The sequence below is a fragment of the Procambarus clarkii genome, chromosome 44, assembly GCF_040958095.1.
Source record: "Procambarus clarkii isolate CNS0578487 chromosome 44, FALCON_Pclarkii_2.0, whole genome shotgun sequence".
Taxonomy (NCBI): Eukaryota; Metazoa; Arthropoda; class Malacostraca; order Decapoda; family Cambaridae; genus Procambarus; species Procambarus clarkii.
The window spans coordinates 10,066,235-10,090,065 of NC_091193.1; the positions used below are offsets into that span (position 1 = coordinate 10,066,235).

Sequence of the window (23,831 nt, forward strand, 5' to 3'; positions counted from 1 at the left end):
AATCAACATGCTAAATCTTTAATATATTTAATGTTTAGTATGCCATAGGGAATGAAATTTAAAATACGATTTTAATCACAAACTTAATTTTAATAATGTGTATTAAAGGAACTGACAAATTTATCCACGCATATTGTAGACTTACTTGATTTAACCAGAAAAAATGCTCAATCAAGCTATGATGTAACGCAGCAAAATTTTATCGTGATGCTTTTTTGTTATATACAAAATAGAAAACTCAAAATAAAAATGGAAAACTCTTATCGTATTATTAACAAGTAGTTTAACGGGGTTAACCAAACATAAAACTCGCAGTTTTTTTAAAGAATAAGTTTTTATAGCGTCAATACAAAATAATTAACCATCGAAACCCCCTGATATATATACTTGTGCAGACAGGTGTGTGTGTGTGGTGATCGTTTAGAGAACACAATGTGAAACAGACTACGAGCACATGATTGGTGGTTATTGAGTGCGTGTGAGAAGTAAGAGCGTGCACGGTAGTCACACACATTGGGCGGTGGGCGGGCGGCAGCACGGGCGTGGGCGGGGGACGACTGGTATACCAGGGAACCGTCAGGCAATCTTGATACCAGGTACCCGTCCTCGTCCTCCTGCACCGTCACTGTAAGGAACACTCGCTACACTGACACCAGCTACACTGACATCAACCACACACACTTACATCAGCTACATTGACACCAGTCACACTAGCAGGTGTCAGTGTAGTGTGGCTGATGTCAGTGTAATGTTCACATTTCTGCTACAGGAACATTTGCTGCTCATCAAATTAGAGCCACTCTGAAACTAGAGGGATACCCACTATACTTTACACTAAGACACTCTACAAGAAGTTCCACTGCCTGTGTGGGGAAGCTGCACACAATAGTATTCCTCCACTAGTCAAGCGTCTCGCCCTGCTCCCCTCCACATACAGTGTGCACACACCTCACACGCTCCGCCTCCTTCCGGTAACCTACGACTCTTCTACGGTGGCGCAGCAACCCCGTGGTCACTGAATCTTCTGTCAATAACCAGTGTTATCTCTATTTAAGTACTTACCTATCCTTGTAGCTCGTCCTCCTAAGCTTTCCCAACGTCAAGAAACTGTCGTACAAAGGTGCCCTTATCCTAACCTACCAGAGGACCCAAAACAGAAAACGGGACAGTGTTACTTTCGGGAGCCGCTTCCATTTTCTAGTACGACAATTTTTGGCCTTGGTAAAGTAGACAGCAAAATGCGACGCTCTATTAGATGCACGGGTTGACCACACACATTCCCTGCCCGACCCCCTACACCACCACACATTTTTGACGAACAAGACAATGAGGGACAATGTAATCAAATAATGACTGTTTCTGGTAAAAAAAAACAAAAAAAAACAATCAAGAACATAAGGCCATATGTAGAAATTATAAGCGCAGGTGCGCAAGAGAGATACTGTACAAGGAAATATACATTTAGTGCACGAGTAGCGAGCAAATGACCGGACAATGAAAACTGGACCAAGAGATGGTGGAGCCAGATACCACCAATAACTTCAAGACACGATATGGCCAAAAATGATGGACGAATAAACCTGTACAAGATACTCTAGTGTGAAGAGGCAGGCCAAGAGCTCCATCAAGTAATCACCATTGAGTAGGTCAGCACGCATTACACACAAGATACAATGGAGGAAGGTAAACGCTCTATAATGAGGCTACACTGACACGTATACACTGCCACTCCACTCATTCCTGGCGACAATACAGTTGCACTACACTGACATAAGAAGACTGTTTACCAAATCTATGAAGATACATTAACATCTTTAGGCCCTACACTGAAACGGGCACTTGCATACACTACACTGAAGAAAACACTGACATTCATAACGTATTTATGCACACTCTACCGTCACATGGTTTCCACTGGTAAGAAATCCTTGGGTTTACACTGAAAATATTCTACCAATGATCTAATAAGTTCAAATATTCCAAAGAAAAATCAATATATTTTTTCATGTTATCACATAAATGTGTATCATAAGAAAATATAACTAATAGAATGATATAAGTTCATACATAATTAAAATCTAATGCCATTTAAAGAGATTATAATTCATTATGTAAAAAAAAAAGTTAATACATGTAATAGTCTCCAGCGGCTAGTGATCTCTGGGATGACCTATATCCCCAGCCTCTAACTGTGTGGCTGTACAGAAATATGCTATAGTGATTCCTACAATGAAGGATATGGTGCTACATAGTCTCCCCGACTTGATGCCTTCTTTTGATAATCACTCACACTGAAGGTCAACGCTTTACCGATTCTTGTCTCAGATCAGTACACACAGTACTGATTCCTCTTTCTCCCTCACTACCACGCACAGTACTGATTTCTCTTTCTCCCTCACCACCACACACAGTACCGATTCCTCTTTCTCACTACCACACACAGTACTGATTCCTCTTTCTCACTACCACACACACAGTACTGATTCCTCTTTCTCACTACCCCACACACACACACACAGTACCGATTCCTCTTTCTCACTACCACACACACAGTACTGATTCCTCTTTCTCACTACCACACACACACAGTACTGATTCCTCTTTCTCACTACCACACACACACACACACACACACACAGTACTGATTCCTCTTTCTCCCTCACTACCACACACACAGTACTGATTCTTCTCTCTCACTATCAGACAGTTCTTCTTTTATTATCACATACAGTACTCTCCCTGGACAGTCCACACAATTGGACTGTCTCAGAAGACTGGACATGGAATGTCAATATCTTGAATGCTGTGATTTTTTTATTAGGTTTGCTTTATTTAAGATTATTGACATTTTAACGTTTTCAAATGTTTCTAACATTTAAATGAAATATTTAAAGATAGGCAAACATTCCGTATCACACTGAAGCACATGGACGTAAGTATGCTAAACTTTAATCACACTTGTGCTTAAAAGTTTTATATATAAAAATAGATCCATACAAACTCACCTAAATTCCATATCAGACCGTTCCGTGTTAAGCCTGTTTGAAACTAATTATTAAATGTACTGTAATTATATTAAACCTTTCAAATGGAGTTCTTGCAAGTTGTCGTAATTAATGCCGACACGCATATCAACAATGTACACAGTTGTGTTAATTGTTGTTTGAAAATTATGGTTAAATAGGAGTCAATTACCTCCATGCTTTGTGATGTTAAATTCACATTAAGTTATATTCAAAATGTACATAACATCACTATTGAAAAAAGTATTAATCTATAAATTTCCATGGCAATTTTGACAGCCTATTTTTATCAACTGCATCTGTGGAAAATAAATATTTCTTCTAAACACAGGATTCGCTCTGTGCCCAGACAGAGCAAATTGGTATACAGTATTTCACACAATACTGTATACCAATATGTATACAGTATTGTGCTTTAAATCTTGCACAATACTGTATACATATTATGTCTGAGCTGATTAAACACTTTGTAATCTGGATAATTACATGTTTCATATGGCAGCTGTATTATATGAAATGAGTCATATTCCAAAAATGCAAAAATACATTTTTTTTATATAAACAAATGGTCAAATGAATCATGGCTATTTTCTTTTTAGTCTCAATACTCAAAAGGTATACATTTAATTAACATGAATTTGTTTCTACCCGAGTGACAATTACAATTATCAATGTGAGTTACAAGTATTCATCAAAATATGAATATGCCAGTATCCCTCGAAGGTCTGTTGCCGACACACGGGGCGACCTCTAGCCTCATTACTACTAATTATTCCAGTGTGAACATGAACGTGAGGATATTAGACTGCACATTCTGTTCACTACCAAATATTGAACAAACTTACATAACAAATAAGGGAAAATTAGGCTCTTACCCAAATAATTACACCAACATTCATTACAAATATGTGTAATTTAAGTTGCCGTAACTTAGGGTATCACTCTCGGAGCACCTGAAAATAATTATTGTTATTTCTTATGAAACTATTGAAAGTAGGAGGCGAGGAAGGGAAGTTGGGATCTTAATATCGAGTTAAGCTATAACATTTACTCGTTAATTGTTGCAATAAAGCATCGTCTGTAATTCAGAATATGCTGAAATAGAAAAATAACATAATTAGTTCATCACACGTTGTTGTTAAGCTTTTGGAACAAGTAGTAAGGTAAAACATTTTAATGGGTAACTCATCACAAGAAATATGCAGTTTCTTAATAAATATGGAGATGCGTGCCTGCGTGTGTGTGTGTGTGTGTGTGTGTGTGTGTGTGTGTGTGTGTGTGTGTGTGTGTGTGTATGTATATGTGTGTGTGTGTACTCACCTAATTGTACTCACCTAATTGTGCTTGCGGGGGTTGAGCTCTGGCTCTTTGGTCCCGCCTCTCAACCGTCAATCAACTGGTGTACAGATTCCTGAGCCTATTGGGCTCTATCATATCTACATTTGAAACTGTGAATGGAGTCAGCCTCCACCACATCACTTCCTAATGCATTCCATTTGCTAACTACTCTGACACTGAAAAAGTTCTTTCTAACGTCTCTGTGGCTCATTTGGGTACTCAGCTTCCACCTGTGTCCCCTTGTTCGCGTCCCACCAGTGTTGAAAAGTTCATCCTTGTTTACCCGGTCGATTCCCCTGAGGATTTTGTAGGTTGTGATCATGTCCCCCCTTACTCTTCTGTCTTCCAGTGTCGTGAGGTGCATTTCCCGTAGCCTTTCCTCATAACTCATGCCTCTTAGTTCTGGGACTAGTCTAGTAGCATACCTTTGGACTTTTTCCAGCTTCGTCTTGTGCTTGACAAGGTACGGGCTCCATGCTGGGGCCGCATACTCCAGGATTGGTCTTACATATGTGGTGTACAAGATTCTGAATGATTCCTTACACAGGTTCCTGAACGCCGTTCTGATGTTAGCCAGCCTCGCATATGCCGCAGACGTGTGTGTGTGTGTGTGTGTGTGTACTCACCTAATTGTACTCACCTAATTGTGCTTGCGGGGGTTGAGCTCTGGCTCTTTGGTCCCGCCTCTCAACCGTCAATCAACTGGTGTACAGATTCCTGAGCCTATTGGGCTCTATCATATCTACATTTGAAACTGTGAATGGAGTCAGCCTCCACCACATCACTTCCTAATGCATTCCATTTGCTAACTACTCTGACACTGAAAAAGTTCTTTCTAACGTCTCTGTGGCTCATTTGGGTACTCAGCTTCCACCTGTGTCCCCTTGTTCGCGTCCCACCAGTGTTGAAAAGTTCATCCTTGTTTACCCGGTCGATTCCCCTGAGGATTTTGTAGGTTGTGATCATGTCCCCCCTTACTCTTCTGTCTTCCAGTGTCGTGAGGTGCATTTCCCGCAGCCTTTCCTCATAACTCATGCCTCTTAGTTCTGGGACTAGTCTAGTAGCATACCTTTGGACTTTTTCCAGCTTCGTCTTGTGCTTGACAAGGTACGGGCTCCATGCTGGGGCCGCATACTCCAGGATTGGTCTTACATATGTGGTGTACAAGATTCTGAATGATTCCTTACACAGGTTCCTGAACGCCGTTCTGATGTTAGCCAGCCTCGCATATGCCGCAGACGTTATTCTCTTTATGTGGGCTTCAGGAGACAGGTTTGGTGTGATATCAACTCCTAGATCTTTCTCTCTGTCTGTTTCATTAAGTACTTCATCTCCTATTCTGTATCCTGTGCCTGGCCTCCCGTTTCCACTGCCTAGTTTCATTACTTTGCATTTACTCGGGTTGAACTTCAACAGCCATTTGTTGGACCATTCACTCAGTCTATCCAGGTCATCTTGTAGCCTCCTACTATCATCCTCTGTTTCAATCCTCCTCATAATTTTTGCATCGTCGGCAAACATTGAGAGGAACGAATCTATACCCTCTGGGAGATCATTTACATGTACCAGAAACAGTATAGGTCCAAGGACTGACCCCTGCGGGACTCCACTTGTGACGTCTCGCCAATCTGAGACCTCACCCCTCACACAGACTCGTTGTCTCCTGTTGCTTAGGTATTCCTCTATCCACCGGAGTACCTTCCCTCTCACTCCAGCCTGCATCTCCAACTTTCGCACTAGCCTCTTGTGTGGCACTGTATCAAAGGCTTTCTGACAATCCAAAAATATGCAGTCTGCCCACCCTTCTCTTTCTTGCCTTATTTTTGTTGCCTGGTCGTAGAATTCAAGTAACCCTGTGAGGCAGGACCTGCCATCCCTGAACCCATGTTGATGCTGTGTTACAAAGTTCCTTCGCTCCAGATGCTCCACTAGTCAATCTAGTGGAGCATCTAGTGGAGTGTGTGTGTGTGTGTGTGTGTGTGTGTGTGTGTGTGTGTGTGTGTGTGTGTGTGTGTGTGTGTGTGTATGTGTGTATGTGTGTATGTGTGTGTGTGTGTAGATAGATGATTGGGAAAGGACTACCTGTGGTGTACTAGAGGTGAGTGTGTTTATAATTACCCAAGTGTAGTTACAGGATGCGGGCTATGCTCGTGGTGCCTCATCTTCCCAGTACTCTGTGTCGTATAACGCTTTGACACTACTGACGGTGTTGGCCTCCACCACATTCTCATGTAGTTTGTTCCAACCGTCTACAATTCTGTTTACAAAAGACAATTTTCTAATATTTTTTCGGAACCTTTGTTTTCTTAGCTTGAATCTGTGTCCCCTTGTTCGTGAAGTTGCTGGTTTCAGGAATTCCTCTTTGTCAATTTGGTCTATTCCTGTTAGTATTTTGTAAGTGGTGATCATATCACCTCTCTTCTATCTTCGGCTTGTTTAACGCCTCTAGTCTCTCCTCGCAACTCTTGTTTTTCAGTTTCGGAAGCCATTTTGTAGCATGTCGTTGCACCTTTTCCAGTTTACTTCCGTGCTTCTTGAGATTTGGGCACCATACAACTGCTGCATATTCCAATTTTTGTCTCACAAAAGTCATACAGTTTCTTTAGTATCCCCGTGGCCGGATCAAGGACCGGGCCGCGGGGACGTTGAGCCCCGAAATCATCGCAAGGTAACCGCAAGGTATCCCTTTCTTAAAGTTTCTTTCTGCCTCTCTTCTCACTCCTGGGTAATTGTTTCTTGCTTGTTTGTAATGCTGGTATGTTTGCTGGTTAGACCTCTTCCGATATTGAACCCATTTTCTTGTCTTATCCTCTCTGACCCTCTCACAATTTCTGTTAAACCAATCCTGTTTTCTGGTCCTGCATCTGTTTTGGTATGAATGTTTATGTGCCTTCATCGTATAGTTTGCAAAATTTGACTTACATCTCATTTACTTCCTTGCCTAACAAGTCTGTCCAATTAAACTCATTAAAGAATTTTTTAAGTTCCCCATAGTGTCCGCTCTTGAAATCGAATTTATCAACAGAGTCAATGTCCCCATTCTCTTCTAGATAATATCGCAAAGCATATTTAATTTCCAAGAGGACATGATCACACTTTCCCAATGATGGAAGGTACTGGATGTCAAATATCTCCTCTTCTTTCCTGGTATTAGATCCATTACTGACGAAACATCCCCTTCCCTCATCCTTGTGGCCTGCTTGACGTGTTGATACATAAATGTCTCCAGAATGAGGTTTACAAATCTGCCTGTCCAAATGTCTTCCGTTCTTGTTTCGTAGGCCTACCAGTCTATTGCTTTCAAGTTGAAGTCCCCCAGTACCAACAATTGTGACTTATCTCTGTCTGCCCTTACTACACTCTTATGACTATTAATGAGGTCCTCTCGTTTGTCATCCAATTCCTCCTTTGTCCATGTGCTGCTTGCCGGTGGGCTGTAGGTATTTATGATTATAAGTTTATCATCCTGATTCCAGACCTGCAATGCCAATAAGTGAATCAACATCTTGAGGGCTTTCGATTATTAACTCTCTTACCTTCAGGTGTTCTTTCACCAGCACAGCCACTTCTCTTCCCTTCCTAGTTTTCCTGTCCCATCTCCAAACTGAGTAGCCCCTTGGGAATACAATCTCAATGAAAAAATTTTCTTCAAGTTTCGTCTCTTGTTAATGCGACAATATATGGGATCTTAAGCTGTACTCTTAGCTCCATTATTTTTTATCTCACTTCATCTATGTTGGTGCATACAATTTTCAGGAACATGTTCCCTTTCCCCTTGTCCTTTACTCCCCTTTCCTGTAATGATTTTGTTGCTTTGTTTTTATGTACAATTTCACTAGCTTTCCAGTTCCTAACACTTCGTAGAGAAAATAATTTCTTTCTTCATGTCTATTCCCATTTAAACGTTTCACTTCATCGAGGTTTGTTTTCAGCTTTTATCTGTTGTTCTTTGAGAGGTCTTGTCTTATTGACCAAAGTTTGCCAACCTTATCACTGCAATTTCCTGGCATTTCTAAGCACTTCCCTCATTTGTTTCACTCCATTAAAAGTCACCCTTAAGGGGCGGTTCTTGTGTTTCTCACATTTTCCTATTCTAAAATCACTGACATTGTTCTTTGAATTCAGGTCTTCTCTGACACTTTCTAAGTGTGCGCGCGCGCGCGTGTGTGTGTGTGTGTATGTGTGTGTGTGTGTGTGTACTCACCTATTTGTGCTTGCAGGGGTTGAGCTTTGGCTCTTTGGTCCCGCCTCTCAACTGTCAATCAAGTGGTGTGTGTGTGTGTGTGTGTGTGTGTGTGTGTGTGTGTGTGTGTGTGTGGAGATAGATGGTTGGGAGAGGGCTACCTGTGGTGTACTGGAGATCTTCACTCAGGAACTTGTGGAGGTCCTCGTCCCGTCTGCGGAGCTCCGTCGACATGAGCGTGGCCCAGTCACTGATGGCCGAGCACTGGTTGTCCAAGGCGTCTTGTCGCTTTCGGATAAAACGCTGAAAGTTCATTCGTTGTTCCTCTAAAACCTGTAAAGGAAAGGCGTCGTGTCAGACAACACACTCGCCAGCAATTTGGTCTTAGTTCTAGTTCTGGCCCAGGGAGGATTGATTGGATGCCAGTCCTTAACTGTTCGCCCAGTAGTAACCGGGAACCTGGTTGTTAACCGACTGACAGGTTGTGTTCCAGGGAAAACTAATAGGCTAAGGTTAACTATGAGCCAATGGACGGAAAGGTGCTCAGCCTGCTAGCAGGAATCAGAAGTCGTCTGATCCTGTACCCACCAGTGTTAAATGTAACCGCAATATCATCAGCGCATAAATGTTAAATATAGCTATCTGTTAAATATACACTATATCTGTAAGAGTAATTGATTGCCATTAATTTATATACATTACAGCATCGGTTATATTGTATAAGGATATATCTATGACTTGGAAAAGAGGGCAATTATTTTCTCAATATTATTAATATTTCCATATGGATGTATTGTTTTAAATACGCTGAAAACATTATTAATAAACTACACACGCCCACCATATAAAAAATGTACAGGTATATAATTATTTTTATACTAATGTGGTGTATTAAGGCCAAAGTACATTGGTTACTGTGAGGTGGGCTGGAGAGGATGAGGCACTAGCAGCCTAGGCAGAGGACATATCCCAAGTGTGCAACTCTATATTCTATTCAAAGTTCACTGTATTCATCTCTATTGTAGTCAAGTTGTTCCGTTTCAAAATATAATCTGTTAAATCTGATTAATATAATCTGTTAGATTTATGGATGCCCAGCTTATTCCTTGGCCTCACTACCAACTCTTTACCGATTAATGGCCAACATCATGGGAGCTTACATTAAGCGTAAGTGTCTTCCGCTCTTCAAAGAATCAGAATCGGTATGCTGCAGTTATATTTTGAGAGGTTGAGCGCTATCAAGGATGAGAGAGAGTTACAGTTAATGTCTTTTTGGGTAAATAAATATATATATTTATGCATGGGTAAATAAATATATATATTTATGCAATACTTACCAATTCATGCGTCTCGGCTGCACTGCGCATGCCTGTTAGGACGTTCTGTGTGTGGTGGGTGTGACTGCGCAGGCTGTGGGTTAGAGAGTCGGCCTCCTTACGCAGTTCCGCCTCCTGGTTGAGGTAGAGTTCGTTCCAGGCGGCAGTAGCGGAGCCCACGAACACCCGCGTGTCCAGCTCCGCCTCCTCCACCTGACTGATGCTCTCGTGGTTGGACGCCAGCGCCTGCCGGCGACAGCCACAGTACTCAGGTAAAGTTGTGGCTCTTAAGACAGTGTGTGTGTGTGTGTGTGTGTGTGTGTGTGTGTGTGTGTGTGTGTGCGCGCGCGCGCGCGCAAAATGTTACGAATCCGGTATTCCCAGTTGAAGAATAACGAACTCGTAACTTTCTTTAGAAGCAAAGATATATGTTAAGAAAAATAAAGATGTTTGGCGTTGCCTTATTGTAGTAGATTATATTATCTATGTGTGTAGGGAAGAACCAAAAGGCATTCATGTATTAGAGTAGTTGTTGTGTAGCTATATATATAAAGACACGCTGGATCATAGCACCGCTCGGTTTTAAGCGGCTTAAGCGCTCTGACCGGAGGTCGGGATGACCAACAATTAAGAAAACGGGAAGTACTAAATAACAGTAATATTTAATTGCTGGAACCAGAGAGATGTTACCAGGAATCTAGATTCGTTAAATACGTTGATGGCGGATTAAGGTCAACCATGTCGAGTTTCCCAGTGTAAGTTGGACTAATGGGATTTAATACAAATATTGTAGGTAGCTTAGCCATCTAACATGGCGGCTACGGCCATGCTGTTTTACCCTCAGGTTAACTGTAAAGTTTATGATGTACCTATTAATTTCCGTCAAGAAAACCTTTGCATGTAATTAGAAATCCATGTTGCCAACCATTGTGAGAGTTTGGGTTTCTAGTATTCTAAGAGGGAGAAATGCCTGATGCTTTATCATGCATCTGGCAACCCAGAGTTTGTACCAGGCCACCACTGGTCCTGAGAAATTTTGTGTCTTAAATAGGCTGTTGTTAATAGTATGGCTCCATTTGTGTTAAATGATTGTTAAATAAATCACCAGCTTAGATCTGCTTAACAGTTCTAAGCAAATGATTAAGAAGAGTGAAGAAAAAACAGTCTCCGTGGTGTAGTGGTAAGACACTCGCCTGGCGTTCCGCGAGCGCTATGTCATGGGTTCGTATCCTGGCCGGGGAGGATTTACTGGGCGCAATTCCTTAACTGTAGCCTCTGTTTAACGCAACAGTAAAATGTGTACTTGGATGAAAAAACGATTCTTCGCGGCAGGGGATCGTATTCCAGGGACCTGCCCGAAACGCTACGCGTACTAGTGGCTGTACAAGAATGTAACACCACTTGTATATAAAAAAAAAAAAAAAAAAAAAAAAAAAAAAAAAAAAAGAGGGACTAGTATTTTAATTACTAACTAGGCCAGCGTCCGAACGCATTGCATGCTCGAACACGGTCCCGTGCCCATATAAGGAAGGAGCACCCATACCTAGCTTTACGGGCTATTCATGCCCGTGCCACCTCTTGGGTGGCTTAATCTTTATCAATCAATCAATACCTCGCTGGACGGGGAGGAGACATCTCCCGTCACGCAGGGTGCAGTTGCACCTCCACAGATCTCCAGTATCAGCTCTTGATACTGGTAATGGCTCCAAAGGGCCACCACTTACGGGCTATTCACGCCCGTGCCACCGTTTGGGTGGCTTAATCTTCATCAATCAATTAATCGCTCCCGCACCGCTCCTGTGCCAGGTAAGGCCACTACGGGCTCACCATAGCCCGTGCTACCTGGAACTTGTTTCGAGTAGCTGGATCTATAACAACAACAATCACTCTCATTCGTTCTAGGGGGCAAGATCGAGGATGGTGGTCTGATCTCAGTGAAGCCATGTGGCTATTAGGTTAACTGTTATTTGTTGTTTTGTAAGTAGGACAAGTGTTTTAAAAGTGTGTGTGTTAGTGGTAAGTGTAAGCCCGTTTTATTGCCCGTTCCCAGTGCGTGGAACTTGTATATTTAAATTCATAGATAATTCTTGACCCGAGTCTCTGTGTCCTTCAGAGCGAGCCACGTGGTGTAACTAACTTGTATCTGTGTGATTACTTGTTTTTAATTGTGAGAGAGAGAGAAGATTAAGCCACCCAAAAGGTGGCTTGGGCATGAATAGCCCATAAGTGGTGGCCCTTTTGAGCCATTTCTAGTATCAATAGATGATACTGGAGATCTGTGGAGGTGCGACTGCACCCTGCGTGACGGGAGATGTCTCCCGTGTATAATTGTGTGCGCGTCCCCTATAATATACTGGAGTTAGGCGGTCCCATCTTTCATTACCCATCACTGTCTAGGCCTCCTGCTTGGAGTGGGGAAATTAATGGGATTCTGTGCTATTCTCAAGCATTATTAGACGGGCACGTGACACAGAGAACACTGCACTGTGTGCATGTTACAACAGTGTAAAGTACACTGCATTATGTCCACATTGTAACAGTGTACAGTTTGTTGGAAAATATTTAAGGGACATAGTGTATATTGCAACAGTGTAAAGCGTCATACAGTGTATGTATGTATGTATGTTGCAACACTAAAGAATACTTCACTGTAGATGTTGCAATAATGTAAAGAGCATTGAATTCTTTTAATATTACAACATTGTACAGAACACTGCGGTGTTTGCATGTTGCAAGTGTAACGAACGCTGTAAAATATGAATGTTGAATAGTGTAAACAAGCAGTGTATGTATGTTGCAACTGTCAAGAGCCTTGTGAGGTATGAACGTTGCAACAGTGTAAAGAGCCATACAGTATATGTATGTTGAAACATCCTACAGAACACTTCAAAGTTTGAATTGTCAACATTGTCTTAAAGACTTTGTTCTCTCTAACACCCCTAACAATGTTTACAGAAGTTAATATAGAAATGTTTTTAAACATTTTCAAATATTTCAAGACATGTTATTGATATATATTTATCCTGTAAGCGAACATCTTTGCTGTAGGTTACAGGATCTGAAAGGTAGGCTGAGAGAGAAGCGGAAGAAAGAATACAGTATAAATAGTTGGAAAAAAAGAGGAAAACAGCTCACTTGACTAATGCCGCTCTCGACTCTATCACTAAAATGGTTGGTCTCCCTCTTGAAGATCTTCCTGAAGTCTTGCTCGAGCACCGTGGCGTTGTCGAGGCGAGCCTTGAGACGCTCTGAGAGGGTGTCTACTGCTGCCTGGGTCAAGTTGAGGCTGGGGAGGGAAGAGAGACGTGCTGTAATGCACTCCAAGCTGTCTGCCTGGGTTGTCACGGTTGGCAGTGAACAAGACATGTGTCTAAAGGTGTTCAGTGTTTACTCAGTACTGTATATGGTGCTCTCATTAAATAGGGAAGATGAATTCTTCTCAATGTCTCACTGTTGACATTTTTTCTCACTTTTTCTCACAGAAAACGTACCTGTTGGAGAAGTCATTGTGGGAATCATTGTTGATCGAGACGAAATTTTGACTCTGAAGCCGAATGAGGACGAGTTCCTTCACAACGTTGCTCATCCTCGTCTGCAGCTCCTGCTGGCACACACAACATGTAAGGGCACCCTGGGGCATCCACCAACTGCAACATGAAGGGGTACCCAGGTTGCCCCTGGGTACCTCTACAACGCTAGGGGTACCCAGAATACCTGGGTACGCTAAATGCGATTCGTACCAAGGTACGAATCGCAACGCTATGCTTCACCCGCGTACTTCAAATACAAATAGTCGCCAACAGATCCTAAACACCGAACCTAACCTACTCTCTAACTATACATAGAATATTAATGCATAATAATAATTTATATACACGAGCAAACCAATTTTTAATACACAGTATGTTAACATTTATGAATGCATCGTAGGGGGATGGGGGGTCGCAGTTTTACCGAGCCTAGCCTGGGACAGGTTGCAATGTCCACGATTGAGCACCATCACTTTGACGTGATGTGGGTCAAGTGACCCGCCGTGACCTTACCACCAGTGGTCTTGTTGCTGCACCACATCACTAACCACTCTCATTGCTTGTATTAGGTCATGTGACCTGTATAGTGAAATTGAAATTGAAATAAGTTTATTGAGGTAAAATACACACAAAGGGATGAGGTAGCTCAAGCTATTCTCACCCCGTTCAGTACCACGTGTTAGTACATACATAGACACACATCACAAACAATAAACCTGTTACCAAACATTCTGAGAGATAAACATGTACATTTCCTCCTTCACAAGTGGTATGGTATCAGACGTACACAAATACTTTTATGACCTAGTTATACGGATAATTCAACAAAATATTACAGTCTTGGTGCAAAATTCTTATATCTCTCAAGAATATATAGTGGCCTTGGAAGATATGATGAGAGCTCTTTCAGGTGGCATCTTCTTTGACCAAAATAATATATTAAAATGCAGATACAACATAACACCCTCATTACACACATTTATATATCGTAACACATGCAATATTCGCCAACAGTTCGTGCTAGTTGTGAGTGTGTTGCATGTAAAGAGAAAGAAAATGTAATAATAAAATGTTAAAAGTAATAATAAAGAACAGGAATTATAAACTACTACTATTACTAATAATAATAATAATAATAATAATAACAATAATAATAATAATAATAATAATAATAATAATAATAATAATAATAATAATAATAATAATAATAATAATAATAATAATAATAAATAATAATAAAAATAATATATTAAACTAAATAAGAGGAAGGCTGTTGTTGCTGTTTTATATTCAGCCACTCTGAACAAAAATGTTCCAAGTAGCATGGGCTATGGTGAGCCCGTAGTGGACTAACCTGGCACAGGAGCGGGGCTGGAACTCGGATGAAGAGGAAGGACTATAGTGGTCAAAGAATAACAATAACGTCATGGGGCTGACGTTCATTTGTCATATCAGAGAGACAGTACACGAGCAGCGTGTTACTCTTATGGAGAGGGCAGGGGAAAGGAACGAAACTATCAGGAGAAAGCGCCAAGCCGTTATGACTATAGAGCACTAGGAAGGGATCAGGATAAGGATTTGGAATGGGACGGGGGGGGGGGGGGGGGGGTAAGGGATAACCACTTGGATGGTCGGTGATTGAACGCCGACCTGCATGAATCAAGACCGTCGCTCTACCGTCCAGGCCAGGAGATTGGGACGACAGGGAGTAGACAGTATGGTAGAGGTAAGGCAGGATGTGGACTGGGAGACAGCAGACAGGGACAGATTAGACAGGAAGAGGAGGGGGGGGGGAAGCTTACCCTGACGAAACCGTGGGTGTTGATCTGGAGGTGCTTGGCGTGGTCTCTGGAGCGCATCACCAGGTTGTTGTGTTTGGAGGCGAACATGTCCACGTCCTCCGTCAGCTTCTGCAGGGTGTCTGCCTGCCGGGTGGCGTATGTCAGGTAAACGTCTTGCAGCATCTCTACCTGCAGCAGAAGCCAGCCAAAACTAACCTTACACACCTGTGTGTTTTCGGGCACTTCAGTTATCTCTGTTCTCACCACAGTAAAGTTCTCAAGGTGTTCTGTGAGCGACAAACACACAGTACATTAGCACTGTCATAACACAACTCACCAAAACATATTTTAATTACCAAAATTGGCACTGTGGAAAATTGACAAAAATCTTTGTTGTCATAACTATGTAACTGGATAATTAAGGCTGTAACTTGCTTTACTAAACGAACTTTGGGATTCATCCCCTCAGCTCATCATGTGCCACTAACATCTTCCCACTTGTGCTCACACTATGGTTAAGGAGCGCATATGTAACGCATATAAACCCACATATCAATCTCAGCAAGAAGGGCGCATAAGAAAACTAATGTTAGTAGGTACGCATGATAACAGCACACATAATAATAGTGTGTGGCGCAGTGGTTAACTGTAGTCGGGTCACAAATGAGAGGTCACGGGTTTAATTCCCGCGAGGGCAGAAGAAAAAAGCGTCTGGGCAACGTTTCCTTTCGTCTGATGCCTCTGTTCACATAGTAAAAAAATAGGGATCTGGGAGTTAGGGATCTGTTGTGGGATGAATCTTGGGGAAAGGGCTAGGGGGGGGATCTCGATAAGACTAAGAAGCTTAATTCATGATAGAGGGAACCAAAGGATGGACCTCAATATTCTTACGAATTATATTGGCGGCTTATTTAAGACCATTGTGAAGTATGCAGTACTGGCATAGCTTCCCCACTCAAGAAGACTATTGAGAAAGTTCCGGGATTTGCCCCAAGGCTAATCCTGGGAACACAAGACCGGATCTCAGAAGGTTGACGATTCAAATTAGGCATTTATTTGCTTCAAACCTATATGAACTTTCTTCCTGGGAGCAAAACTTAAAACTTGCCTCTCAATATTTCATCAGGCAGGGTCCAAGCACTCACAGTTTTATTCATCTCCAAACAGTCTTTGATACAACAAAGAGCTAATATTAAAACAACTCTCCTCGTTTGGGGTTAAGCGCCTTATACTTGTGACTAGCGCGAACGTGTGTCGGAACAGCCACAAAGGCAAAACACCACCACTTAGCTACAACAGAACATGGGGGCGAGAGAGAAGGCACCACACACTGTCTACCATCAGCAAATAACTGAGAGTGGAGCAGCCGGCTGACCTGGTCTGCCTCCCTCCTCCCCAAAAAAGACGGTGGACGGGAAGTGCGGAAAACGAGCTTGCACTAGTTTCATGAATTTTCGATAGTTTGTTTACATTGCCGGGAGAGTTTTTTTATAAAATAAACAAAATGTACAAAGAAGGACAGTAAAACATTATACACACATAAAACATGAAACAGACATGAAGTAGAAAAACATAACACATAACCCAGAACCTAGCACAGTATACAGAACAGAAACACAAATGAGAATGAAGCAATAAGTACAGAAAAGAACACATAAAACACGTACTAAGACAAGTCATTACCGAGCACAGGAAAAGTACATCATACACTTTAACACTCACAGACCGGGAAAGACAACAGAATTTTGAGATAAAATAACTCCCAAGAAATACAAGGAGAAAATATGACAATAAAGAAGAAAACCCCCACAGCCACACACGGACGCACACCAGAACAAACATCGGAACTCGCAGAAATCGGAAAAACAAACCACAGCCACACACTCAAACCCACAAGCAGAAACACTGGAACACGCAGGATCCGGGAACAAATACTCCACACACACACACACACACACACACACACACACACACGCAACCACCAACTCCATAACGACACATACAAACAAAACACTGCAACACATGGGAATCAGGTGCAACACAAACAAATTTACTAATAATAAGAATCCACATATTTCTGAGGGTAATCCAACTTCGGATACGTCTTAATATAAGCATTCTGTCATCCACTCCCGTTCGGACATCCCCATGACGCCGCGGGCGCCTCATGTATTCCGGAACCACTATATTAGGCGGAAACCTGGGCGGAGGCGGTCGCCCCTGAGCAGAGGATATCGAAGATGAAGGTGGAGGCTGGAGAGGCGGCAATACTGCTGCCGACGAAACAGGAAACATTGAAGACGAAAGCTGAGGCTGGAGAGGCAGCAAGACCGCCGCCGACAAAACAAGAGACATTGAAGACGAAGGCAGAGACTGGATAGGCGCCACCACCGCTGTCAACGGAGCAGGGGGCGGGGGCACGGAACCCACCGGGCGAGTATCCTTTTTCAGGACCAACACTAACCCATAATGCTCACCAACATCTTCAGCAGGGGAAACCACCCCCCACGGGGAACTGGAACAAACAGACGCGGGTGAGGCCCCCGTAACAGGAACCAAGGTCCCCGCACCGGCCCCAACCCTTCAACAAGGTCTACACCACCCGTTGGAACCATACCAGCCCCCTGCACAGCAACCTCGCACTCCACAGAGGAAGAGCCCTTAGAGTCCTCAATGTCACATCTGCAGCCCACTCACGAGTGGGCGACACACTCCTAGCCATCCAAGAACGCTTCGACACATGTCGCTGATCGTCGGAACTGTCACCACCAGCAGAAGGCACTCGAGAAGAGCCTTCGACCAGCCGCCCCACGGTAGTGAAAGCACGACCCCGAAGCACAGCAGCCTCGACGACAAGGGGGGGGGCAAGATCACACCTCACAGGTGACACTGGACCTAGAGACAGGGCAGGTAGAGCTGGCGGAAGCGAGGGGGCCAGCACAGGGGAGGGAGCCTGCGGAGATGCGGGATCTGGCAAAGGAGAAGGTGCCTGCAGAGGCGAAGGAGCCTGCGGAGGTGAAGGAGCCAGCCGAGGCAAGGAATCCAACTGCGAGGGGAGGGTCCTCACACACCACCACCCCTACACTCACACCACCAACTGTACTCACAGGCACACAAGCTGAGGAACCCAGTAACACCACCAATGCAGCAAATGGTAGGGAAGCCTCCCCCACCACACCATCACAAGGTGACAGGTCTGAAGCTACCAACCGGGGAAAATCCTCCTCCCGAAACAAATTCACTGGCACAGCCGCCACACCAGTGCAGGTCGCCGCCTGGTGCCCCTCAAGTTCACATCGAAAACATGACCTGGGCTGCCCTGCGTAGAAGGCGCGCATGGTGTAGCCCATCAACATAACAGTTGACGGAACAGGAGACTTGAGAAGCAGGGCGAGGGTCTGGGTACCGCATGAAACCCCCCTCCACCTGCCAGAAGAGATGGTATTCAATTGGAGTGACACCACGGTTCCATAGTTTCCAAAATATTGCCGAAGCAGGTCTTCTGAGAATTCAAAAGGGACCCCATGCAGCGCCACATACGTGAGTGAGCAGCAGCGGTCGGAGACAGAGACGGTACCACCATCATTAGGGATGGTAAACGAACGCCCATCATAATAGCTACGCCACGAAGTCTTTATAAACAGCCGGCGATTGGAACTTAATGAGTGCCCGGTGGTTCGTGAGGAGCTGTACACCAAACACATCCAACACCTTAACAAGGAACATATCCAACATAACTACTTCCACGGCAAAATATCACGCCCTGCCAGAGAACTCCAGGCCAAACATTTCCGAACGGCCGATAGGGAAATGGGGGTCCCTCTCGACGCCAAACAAAGCAGCCAGAGGGACACGCCCCCGGTCTGGACACACCAACAATCGGGTCAACACAGAGATTCGCGGAAAGCACACCCTCACCTGACGACCACTGGCGCTGCTTGGGAGAGTGTTACGAATCAGTTAGATCCAATTGAAGGAACAACTGACTCTTAACTTTCAAGTTATAAGTAGATGAGATTTTAAGAGGAAATAAAGATGCTAGGCGTTGCCTTATATTATATTATTATTATATAGATGTAGGAAGGAGCATCCATGTATTCTTTGTATAGTGTTGTATGGATTTTATATGTAAAGATACACTGAAAATAGCCAGTGGTGCGAGAGGGTACTGTAAGCTGCTTAAGCGCCGTGATCTGAGGTCGGGAAAAGCGAGTACCAACCCTACAAATGGGAAGTCAGTTCATGGAAATGTATTAGTAGTAATGTTGAATTGCAGGATCCAGAAAAATGTTAACAGGAATCTGAATTCATTAGGAATACTCTGATGGCAGATTAAAGCCAACTATGTGGAGCTTCCCAGTGTAAGTTAGACTAGTGGGATTTCGCACCAATAATGTAAGTAGCTTAAGCCCACCTAAAATGGCAGCTACAGCCTAAAATGGCGGCCATACTGTTTTTCTTCTCAGGTTAACTGTAGTTTTATGATGTACCTATGATTTTCAGTAAAGAAAACCCTTGCATGTAATTAGATATCCATTTTGCCAACTATTGTCAGAGTTTGGCCTTTAGTATTCTAAGACAGAGAAATGACTGATGCTTTATCAGGCATCTGACAGGCAATAGTTTGTACCAGGCCTACCACTGGTCCTGTGAGATGTTCTGTTTTATATAGGCTATAGCTAATAGTACTGTTCCATTTGTTTAAAATGATTATTAACTGAATTACCAGTTTAGATCTGCTGAACAGTTCTAAGCAAATGATAAAGAAGATGGACTAGTAGTTAATAATAAATAGACCGGCGTCCGAACGCATCTACATGTTCGAACACGGCCCATGTGTCCATATAAAGAAGGAGAGTCTCTCATTCAGCACACAGCACCGCTCCTGTGCCAGGTAAGTCCACTACGGCTCATCATAGCCCGTGCTACTTGCCCCGCTCCTTTTCTAGGTAAGTTACGGGCTCACCATAGCCCGTGCTACTTGGAACTTGTTCCGAGTAGAGCTGAATCTATAACAACAACAACATCTCATTCAGCCTCATTTGTTGCAGAGGCAAGGTGGAGGATGGTGATCTGATCTCAATGAAGCCGTGTGGCTATTAGGTTAGGTTGTTACTGTTTTGTAAGTAGGACATAGGTGTTTTAAATTGTGTGTATGTTTAGTGATAAGTGCAAGCCTATTTTATTGTCCGTTTCCCAGTGCATGGGACTTTGTAATATTTAAATTCCTAGATAACTCTTTGCCCGTGGCTGTGTCCTTCCGAAAAGCCATTGGTTGTACTGTAGTATTCTGTGTCTCATTATATTTAACTGTATGCACGACCCTGTAAGAGACTGGAAATTAAAAGGTCCCAACCTTTTATTTATCTTCATTTTCTGTGCCAACGTATGGAGTGGGGGGAGTTAATGGGATTTTGTGCTAGTTTCGAGCACCATTAAAACGGGCACATGACAGAGTTCTGTTGGCGATTTTGAGGCGTCGAACTATCCTTATAACCATCAGTGGTCTGTTTTGTTTCGCTGTCTTTGCGAGTGTTTCTCTGGTGGTGGCAGGCATGATTAAAATTCACAAATATTTTCATCATAGTGCCACTGCTCCCTGCGCCTCTAGAGGGGACCAGGTTCTGGCTCTGGTCCCCGGTAGGCTGAGAAGAACTCCGCGGGTGATGGCACCTGGAAGTTTGGCACTATATGAACATAGCTTCATTGGAAGTAATACTTGTGTAGGTTTAGAGGAGAATAATTTCGGTGTCGTGCGCTGCCCGGTCACCTGTTGGTTGGTGATGGAAGGTACATTCTCTGTGGCTTGGATTGATCAAAGTAACGTTTTATTATTTGGTGTTTTAAATACACCAAAATGACTGATAATAGTGTTGCTGGTGGCTGATAATAGTGATAACCCTGTTCCTCACACTCTGTCTCGCTGACTGCGTCCTGACCTTGGTGATGAGTTCGACTCCCATGGAGGTGAGAGCGGAGGCCTGATCCGTGAGGATGGTGGCGACGGCGGCGGCGGCAGGGAGGAAGGTCTGCTTGTGGTAGTTCTGGATGGCCCGCAGCTGGGAGTCCCGAATGGCCTGGGTCACAGCCAGGCTCTTCTCAATGCTCGCCTGCCCAGCGTACAGCTGAGGAGGAGACAGGGTGGGGGGTTATTATCACATTCCACGCAATTTTTGCTAATGTATTATTTAACTAAACATAATTCAGAAACCACAGTAGAATCTAGTCGCGCACACACACACAAAAAAAAAAACTACGAAGACTTATTCCTTCAAGCGCTGTTAGTGCACTACACCAACTTGCTGGAACCTTTAGAAGAAACCTATCTAAAATTTAAATGAAAGTAGTGATGTTTGTGCGCGACTCTGTTCTAGTGATGGCTTAGATGCAGGTGAACGTTTATCCATTTCTGTAATTCGATTCCCTTTCTTACTCCTCACCTCCTTTCGTTTACGCTCTCTATTCCAATTTCTCTCTCTGTCTCTGGCAAATAGATAGACAGAAATTCTCTCTTATAGTATATGTCCAACCACTTGGGCTGGACGGTAGAGCGACGGTCTCGCTTCATGCAGGTCGGCGTTCAATCCCCGACTGTCCAAGTGGTCGGGCACCATTCCTTCCCGCGACCCATCCCAAATCCTTATCTTGACCCCTTTCCCGTGCTATATAGTCGTATTGGCTTGGCGCTTTCCTCTGATAGTTCCCTCCCTCTCTTATAGTATGGATGTAATTGTCTAATATGTGAATGGTTGCCAGTCAGAGGAGCTTAGTGTTGTGAAATTATAAACAAAATAATAGTTACCCCTTACTCTGACGCAGGGCCGTGGCTTGAGAAACTGAACAAATCCACAAAGGCCGTGACGAGGATCACGGCCCTTGTGGATTTGTTCATTTGATGCATCACGTTAGTGTGATCTCTGTGTGTGTTGAGAAACTATGCTTATCTTTTATAGCATAGATTTCAAGGTGGAGTAAAGAGGTTAAAATTCTTTGGATTCGTCTAGACACCTTCGACCAATTTCGTGGTGGTTGCCATAGGATTCGACCTCTTTTATAATGGGCAGACACTGACCCGCACATGTTGCAGCCCGTCCTAAAAACAATGACTCAAAAGTGATTCCATACAGCCGCCAAACCCCTTGTTTATGAATGACAAACGATTTACACACAACCCGTCCTCAACTCAAGTCCATTACATCCAGCGTTCGACCCCACAGACGCATTCATAAATTTTAACATGCTGTTCATTCAAAACAGGAATTTTCTCAAATATAAATTAATATTAGAATATAATAGGATATTGTGCATATATAAGCATGGGTTAGGTTAGTTTAGGTGTTTAGGTTCTGTTCGCGATTATTTGTATTTGTAGTACGTGGGTGAAGCATTTACAGCGTGGTGGAAATGGTTCGAACAAAAGTCGTCAGTGAAGCACTTGTTCCGGAAGTGTTCGAACGTCATCAGTTGTGAATCGTGTGTAAACCGTTTTTCATTAAAAAACAGGGGGGGTTTGGCGGGTGCATGGAATCACTTTTGGGTCTTTGTTTGGAGGACTGGCTGAGGGTCGACTACTGGATGAAATGGACTTGAGTCGAGGACGGGATGCATATTGGTCATCTACCTCACAGCAATCACAATCACCCCAAGTGTCAGGCCTTCAACTTCAGACACAGACATTCTCTCTAATAGATATATCGTAATGATAAATTATGATAAATTGTTTTCACTTTATGGCGGCAGTGTTCCTAAAGGGTGGGAAGCTGAGTATTGTACTTTGTTCTCATCTGTCCAGAATACAAAAATAAACATAAAACTAGACGGAAGATGGGGAGAATCATCGTTCCACATTCTTCCTCATTTCTCATCCTACTCGACCTCGCTTCTCTATGTCATATTGTTCTACCCCCCCTCCCTCCCTCCCCTTCCCCAACATCCCAACCCCAACACATCACGCGTTCAAAACTCACCTGGTCGGAGGCGACCTTCTCCAGGGCGGTGATCTGGGCGGTAGAGGTCCTGACGAGCGCGGCGATCTGGTTTGAGAGCGCCTCCAGCTCCTGGCCCCGCTTCTCCAGCCGCCCGCCCAAGTTGTCGCGGAGCTCCTTGCAGAAGGCGGCCTGCGTGTCAGTGAACTGCATGAGCGCCTCGTCCATGCGCGAGATCTTCTGGTTGAACCCGCGCCGGAAGTCAGTGCTCATGCGATGCGTCTCGCGGGCTCTCTTGTTGTCCAGCTTCTGGTCGCTGTGTCGGGAGGGGTGGAGGGATGGTTGGACGATGGGTGGGGGGAGGGAGGAGAGTGACCAAGGAGGAAGAAGAAGGGGAAGGAAGAGAGGGGGATGGCAGAGCAAATATAGGGAGGTTAAATTGTCAGTGTTTGGAGGAAGGCGATGGAGAGCGAAACAAAAAAAAAAGAATGTGTGAGTGAGAGTGATAAAGGGAGAGGGAGGGAGGGAGAGAGAGGGGGTCACATACAAGAGTGAAGAATGACACAGTAGGAGAACAGGGAGAAATATGAAGATGCGATAAAGGAATTATGAAGGTATGAGGCAACAAGAAGATAGTATACGAGGAAAGGGTGAGGGACGGGTGAAGGATGAGGGACGGGTGAAGGATGAGGGACGGGTGGAGGGGTGACGGACAGGTAGAGGGTGAGGGACGGG

The 23,831-nt window shown here is 43.7% G+C and overlaps 1 protein-coding gene across 6 annotated transcripts in view; it reads right to left on the reverse strand.

The window, feature by feature from the left end:
• LOC123745243 (uncharacterized) overlaps positions 1-23,831 on the reverse strand; it is a 256,026-nt gene that overhangs the window by 5,391 nt on the left and 226,804 nt on the right. For 3 of the 6 annotated variants that reach the window (XR_006771308.2, XM_045725559.2, XM_045725561.2), the window contains exons 4-11: positions 23,139-23,412; positions 21,111-21,296; positions 15,193-15,360; positions 13,352-13,461; positions 12,996-13,146; positions 9,882-10,106; positions 8,706-8,877; positions 513-625 (exon numbers count right to left, since the gene is read on the reverse strand). Coding sequence is in view for 5 of the 6 variants with exons in the window: in XM_045725559.2 (XP_045581515.2) it covers positions 513-625; positions 8,706-8,877; positions 9,882-10,106; positions 12,996-13,146; positions 13,352-13,461; positions 15,193-15,360; positions 21,111-21,296; positions 23,139-23,412 (1,399 nt within the window). In the remaining variant the exon portion in view is untranslated. The remainder of the gene's footprint in view (positions 1-512; positions 626-8,705; positions 8,878-9,881; positions 10,107-12,995; positions 13,147-13,351; positions 13,462-15,192; positions 15,361-21,110; positions 21,297-23,138; positions 23,413-23,831) is intronic. The other 3 variants (XM_069300643.1, XM_045725562.2, XM_045725560.2) reach the window with 2 other exon arrangements.